Source organism: Mandrillus leucophaeus, unplaced genomic scaffold, assembly GCF_000951045.1.
Source record: "Mandrillus leucophaeus isolate KB7577 unplaced genomic scaffold, Mleu.le_1.0 Scaffold118, whole genome shotgun sequence".
Taxonomy (NCBI): domain Eukaryota; kingdom Metazoa; phylum Chordata; class Mammalia; order Primates; family Cercopithecidae; genus Mandrillus; species Mandrillus leucophaeus.
This window is the reverse complement of record NW_012100098.1, coordinates 3,964,819-3,971,155: the sequence shown is the minus strand read 5'-3', so window position 1 is coordinate 3,971,155 and position 6,337 is coordinate 3,964,819. Positions and strand designations below refer to the sequence as shown.

The 6,337-nt window shown below is 50.8% G+C and overlaps 1 protein-coding gene across 3 annotated transcripts in view; it reads right to left on the bottom strand.

Moving 5' to 3' along the window:
• Nucleotides 1-5,760, bottom strand: part of FMNL3 (formin-like 3) — a 68,049-nt gene extending 62,289 nt beyond the window's left edge. For all 3 annotated transcript variants that reach the window (XM_011964910.1, XM_011964902.1, XM_011964919.1), the window contains exon 1: nucleotides 5,352-5,760. In XM_011964910.1, coding sequence (XP_011820300.1) covers nucleotides 5,352-5,477 — 126 coding nt within the window. In that variant the 5' untranslated portion in view covers nucleotides 5,478-5,760. The remainder of the gene's footprint in view (nucleotides 1-5,351) is intronic.
• Nucleotides 5,761-6,337: the final 577 nt, after the last annotated feature.

Genomic DNA, 6,337 nt, shown 5'->3' with positions numbered 1-6,337 from the left:
TTGGGAGGCCGAGGTGGGCAGATCACCTGAGGTCAGGAGTTTGAGACCAGCCTGGCCAACATGGTGAAACCCTGTCTCTACTAAAAATACAAAAATTAGCCAGTCGTGGTGGCAGGTGCCTGGAATCCCACCTACTTGGGAGGCTGAGGCAGAAGAATCGCTTGAACCCAGGAGGCAGAGGTTGCAGTAAGCAGAGATAGTACCACTGCACTCCAGCCTGGGTGACAGAGTAAGACTGTCTCAAAAACAAAACAAAACAAAACATGTACAATTACTAACCTGGGAAAACTAATGAAATAACAAAAGCAAAAAACAAACAAACAAACAGGATAAAAAACATATATACCGGCAGGGCATGGTGGCTCATGCCTAAAATCCCAATACTTTGGGTGACTGAGGTGGGAGAATCACTTAAGTCTAGGAGTTTGAAACCAATGTGGGCAACAAAGCAAGACCCCATCTCTACAAAAAATGAAAAAATTAGCCAGGCATGGTGGTGCACGCCTGTGGTCCAGCTACTCAGGAGGCTGAGGCAGGAGGCTTGCTCGAGTCTGGGAGTTCAAAGCTGCAGTGAGGCGCAGTGAGCCGTGATCATGTCACTACACTCCCCTATGGGTGACAGAGCGAGACTCTGTCTTAAATAAATAAATCAAGTATCAAAACATTGTATAAAACTCTATGCAGAGAAAAAAATATAAAGGTTTTAAAGCACATCAGCTGCATTTGGTAAATGAACTAAGAAAATATTTGCATTTGGTAAAGAAACTAGAGAAAATATGGATGTTTTTCTTTAACCTAAATCTTTAGTCTTTTCTTCTTTCTGAATTGTCCCATACTTTCTTTAGAGAATAAGTATTACTTTAAGAGGAAAAAAACAAAAAATGCTGAATCTCCCTCTGGGCAATGAAAACATTCCCAAATGACAGAGTCCACTCTATCAGTCTCTTCCCAACATGCAGGCTTCCCCCAGACTAAAGCAGGGTCATATTAGGAGGTCAAGGGAACAAGACTCCTCTCTGTGGCCTAGGGTCTTCTCTGTGGGGTCTCTGAACAAGAAGAAGGTTCCTCTGACCAGCTGCTGTCAAAGGCCCTTTCCCCGCCCCCTCCCAAGTTCTATTCCAGCCTGAACTAATTCACCACAATCCTGAGGGCTGGGAAAAAAATTTCCACCATGGCGATTTGGAACCTGATATTTAGTCCGTTTTTCCCAGCCCCTTTCTGTGTCAAAGGAGGCCCCTCAAAGCCTCTTAGACAACTAGCACCCAGGCCAACTTAGCTCCCACATCAATGCTACATTTACAGAAAAACCCCCAAGTTGTCAGTCATCACCAGGGAAATGTGAGAGGAGGAACTGCAGCAGGGATAGCCCCTGTCACACAACCGTACCCTCATGCCCTGAAAGCCTCCTCCTGAGGGATATGCAGGGCTTTTTCTGGCATCAGAACTTTGAGACTCCATTTCAAATCTGTACTAAATCAACAAAGAGAAAAATCAGAGTACAATCACAACAAAGACAGAGAGCTATCCTTTCAAAGACCTTAGAGCCCTCTGCCTCCTTTCTCTAGGGAAAATCCAGTACTGGCCAGAATACTAGCTTCTGAGCAACTGAGTTTGGGTAGTAATCTAGTTTGGACCAAAACACAGACTTGGACTATATCAGACCAGAGATTGGCTCTCATTCTGGTATTCATAAAGATGAACTCCATTAATTGCCCCAACCCCAAACTTCTCAATACCCAACAGAATGGGAAGTGCTGCTCAGATAGGGGGTAAGGAAGGATGCCAAGAAGCAGTGTAACACAGCAGCTTCACAACCTTTTTCACATCGAGGCACACCTAGAAAATAATACTGTTTGTACAGTACATGGGGTAGAAGCTGATCCCATCCAGAGGGAACTGGCTGGGAACTTTAGCTGCCCCTAGGAATAAGGGGAATCAGTATCCCAGCACACCTGTGACCCATCTGCAACACACCAGTAGGGAAGCCCTGAATTAAGGCACTGGGCTGGGTTAGGATTCTTGGAATCAATGTCCTCATCAAATCTTCTCATAGCCGTCATCTCAAGCTCTTCAACTTGGGCTGACAGATCATATGTCTGGAACAGAAAGCTGGGAGCCTGTGGTCTTGACTCAGCACTGATACAACTTCCCCAGCGGAGGATACTCTTCAGGGGGTTTTCCACAGACACACGGGGGCTGAGGAAGCCCTCCAGCTTACAGCAGCAGCCATATTCTGAGACTGGATATACACAACAGGGTAATTGGTTTTATCAGATTTTTAAACTTTAAAACCCCTTTTTGGGAACACAAGTGATCTCAGATCTGAGTCACTGCTGAGAGGTACAAACTTAAAAGCTACCATTTACTAAGCATATAGTAGATGCCAGACTCTGCTAAGTATTTGACTTCCAATTTCATTAAATCCACACAACAACCTCATGTGGCAAATGCTATTATTATCCCCATGTATAAGAGGAGACTGGGACTCAGATTAAGTAGCTTGCTTGAGGTCAAACACTCTTCTAACCGAAGACTATGGATGAAACAGTATTTGAATCCACTCTGATTTGAAAGTCCGTATGCTTAACCAGGACACCACTATGTCACCTCAACAAACCTCCCAAATAGCTTTTTCAAAAAACCAAACCAGTTATAATGAAGCTGACAATCCGGGAAAGAAAAAGGTGATAAAGGAACAACTTATCTGACTGTTTCAAGCCAACAACAAAAATAAGCTAATCTGGCCAGGCACCGTGGCTCATGCCTGTAATCCCAGCACTTTGGGAGGCCAAGGCGGGTGGATCGCCTGAGGTCAGGAGTTTGAGACCAGCCTGGCCAACATAGCAAAACCCCATCTCTACTAAAAATACAAAAATTAGCCAGGCATAGTGGCAAGCGCCTGTAATCTCAGCTACTGGGGAGGCTGAAGCAGAATTGCTTGAACCTGGGAGGCGGAGTTTGCAGTGAGCTGAGATCGTGCTGCTGCACTCCAGCCTGGGTGACAGAGTCAGACTCCATCTCAAAAAAAAAAAAAAAAGCTAATCTATATTGAGTACTTACTGAGTACTTACTACATTGAGCACCTTATATACAGGGGCTCACCTAATTCTCACAATCTCACCAGAACAAGATTACCTCCACTTTACAGATGAGGAAAAAGTCTAGGCTCAGAGAAGTTAAGATACTTGCTAAGCCAGAGTCCTTGCTTTTTCAACTACACTATGCTTCTCCTGACCGTTCAGGAAATACACTTGAGCCTGTACCTGGGTCAAACATCTAACTCACAGTCAGTACTATTCACAAAGCATGGTAGAAAAGGTACCTTTCAGAACAGTGGACACAGGGACACTTAAGGGCCCCCAGAGAAGAACTCAAATCCCCAAGAAGGGATAATTTCCCTGTATTGGAAAACTGAAGTGAAATCTCGTCTCCTGAGACAACTAACTAGCTCTGGCCTGCCCTGTTCCAACCTTTCATCAGCAGCAGCTCAGGCACACAAAAACAAGACCAAAATAAAAGGCACGAGAAAACAAATCAAAATTTTATACAGAAAAGCAGGCAGGCAAGTGGGTGGTCCAGTCCCCCGTTTGACCTGGGTTCTCCTGGTGCTCTGGTGTTCTGGTTAACTAGGACACCACGTGCATTTTGTGAATATTAAGCCATTCGTTTGCTAACTAAACAAATTGGTCAACCAAGGGCCAATGAGAACATGATGGATTCTGAGGCTCTCACAAAAAATGGCTTGGCAGCTCCTACCTAAGGCAGCCTTCCACCCAATCTACCTCACCCCATCCCTTTCTCCCCAATTTCTATAGCTAACTTGTGTCAGCTTGCTGGGGGTTTTCACACCCCCACTGGAGTGCAGATCCCCTCCCACTCTTTTACCCAACAGTTGGGCTCTTGTTCTCAAGGCCACTAAGTCCCTCTCTTCCTCAGCCTGTGAGATGGTCACAGCACATTGGTAATCACTGACTCATCCGATCCCCCTGAGGAGGCTGGGGGAAATGCAGAGGGCCACAGGATGTATGGCCCACATCCCTTTGGCCCTTTGCAGAGCTGGCAGGCAGAGAGGTGCCAGCGACACCACTTCCCCTTGGAACACTGTAGACCCTCTTTGAGCCAGCTCTGGTACCAGTGGGCTGATGTCAGGCTCTCTACCCTCGAAGAGGCCAAGATCTCTAGACAGCTCCACTGTTGCCAATAGATCTAATCTCCTTATTCCAAGTCAGATGAAATCCAATAAGGCTGCTAAGTCCACAACTTATCCCTCCTCACGGGCAGAGGCAAAGGCAAAGTCGGCCCTTCAGGCCATACCAACAATAACGCCAGAATTATTACTGCTTCTCAGATAACTATTTGGGGAACTGAGAACTATTTCCCCAAGTTTCTCAAAGATTAACCCTGGTTTACCAATGTTTTCGCTCTGCAAAACTTCATTTTCAGCGGCAACATTTTCTCTGGCTTCTTCCCAGTGATACCAGCTCAGAACCTCTCGCTTCATAGAGCCACTGACATCAATGTCCAATTCCCATACCAAAGAAGAATCCCAAAGTCAGCTCTAAAAATCCATTTACACAGACCGTTTGAAATCTACAGAAAAACTAAAAAGCACAGGCTAAACAACACAAACCAGTCACGGTGGCTTAACATGAAAAGCGGGGGAGGAGGCGGGATGGTTTGTGTATTGTTTCACTTGGAAAAATACCCCAGTGAAAAGGTTTATCCACATGTTCAGCCTTTTAGGCAAATCCACTATAACTTAGCAGGATGCCTGCAGGCCGTTCTGAAAATAAGCAGAATGGCACACTCCTTATTCCACCCCTTCAGGAGCTGCCAGCCCCTTCCCTATACCCCTCTCCCCCCAAACATCTGGTCTGGGCTGGGAGCGGGACCCACTCCCTGGGAAGCCTCCATGTTCGCAGGAGAGGCGGTGTCCTCACTCAGGGAAGCCTGCTAAGAACCCGGCCGCGCTTCTGAATTCCCCCCACCGTGAGAGGCTCCTGGCTGAGAATGCTAGGGACAGGGAGCCTGGCGAGGAAGCAGGGAGACTGCAGAAGGGCAGCAGAAGGGGGAGGAAGAAGGAGGGAGAAGCCTGGTTCCCAGGACGGTCCCGAGCTGGGGACTTCTCCTAAGCGTCCAGCGGTGGAGGCGTCGGTCCCGAGATCCCCCACGGGACTGTCCGGGCCGGCCAGCAGCTGCTCAGAGGTTCCTGGGAAGAAACTGGAGGCTGAGATCCGTCCGGGACCCCGACTGAAAGGGTGGGCGGGACGGGGGCTCAGGACAAAGTCCCAGCTTGGGCGTCGGGACCTGAGGGGCGGGAGGCGGGGGAAGGGGCTGGGCTCAGCTCTCACCAGCACCAGGGCGAACCTTTCCTCCAGCTCACAGGGCTCAGGCATCGGCATCTTGCCGGGCGGCAGCAGCAAAGGGACAGAGGGCGGCTCTCCCGGGCCCCCCTCGGCGCTCTCCAGGTTGCCCATCGCTGCGGGGCCCCCTCAGGGGCCTCGGCCCCCCACCTCCACGCCCCGGAGCTTTCGGCTCTGCGGCTCCGACCAGGCTCCTCCTTCAGCGCCGGCTCCCCTAGTCCCGACTCCTCGGCCCCGTCGGGGTCGCCGGTGGTTCCCTGGAGTCCCTCAGGAGGCGGCGCGCGGCGAGGGCTAAGGCAGCGTAGCGGACAGCCGCACCGAAGCGAGGGGGACGGAGGCAGCCGGCTCTTGCTCACACCCGCCGCCTCGCCGCGCTCGGCTAGCTGCGCGGGCGCTGCCCCTCCCCGCCCCCCGCGCTCTTTCCCTTCCCCCCCACCCAACGTCGCTTCCTCCCACCCACTGCCGGCCGGGACTCGGGCTTCCCCCGCGAGCGCCGACTGCAGCCAGCCCGCCGCGCGCCCCATTCATGCAAGCCCCGCCTCCCTCCCAGAGGCCTCCCAGGCGACCCGGCCCGATTGACGGCCGCTTCTGCCAATCACAGGTCCTCCCGCCCTTGACGGCCTCGTGCAGGGCGCCGAGCGCTCCCTGGCGGCCTCAGCCGGGATCGAATCACCGCGGTTCCCAGAGGGCGTGAGGCGCTGGCCTGGACACCCCGGGAATGGGCCGTACCCTTTTTCACAAGGAACTCATGATGTATACAAGTAAGTAAAATATTATACAAGGCATGGCGTACAAAACTACAAGAGAAGTAGAAACAAGCAGGATACTCAGAAGAGGGAGAGAGACAGTATCCGTTAAGAGTCGGGGTGAGGGGCCGGGCGCGGTGGCTCAAGCCTGTAATCCCAGCACTCTGGGAGGCCGAGACGGGCGGATCACGAGGTCAGGAGATCGAGACCATCCTGGCTAACACGGTG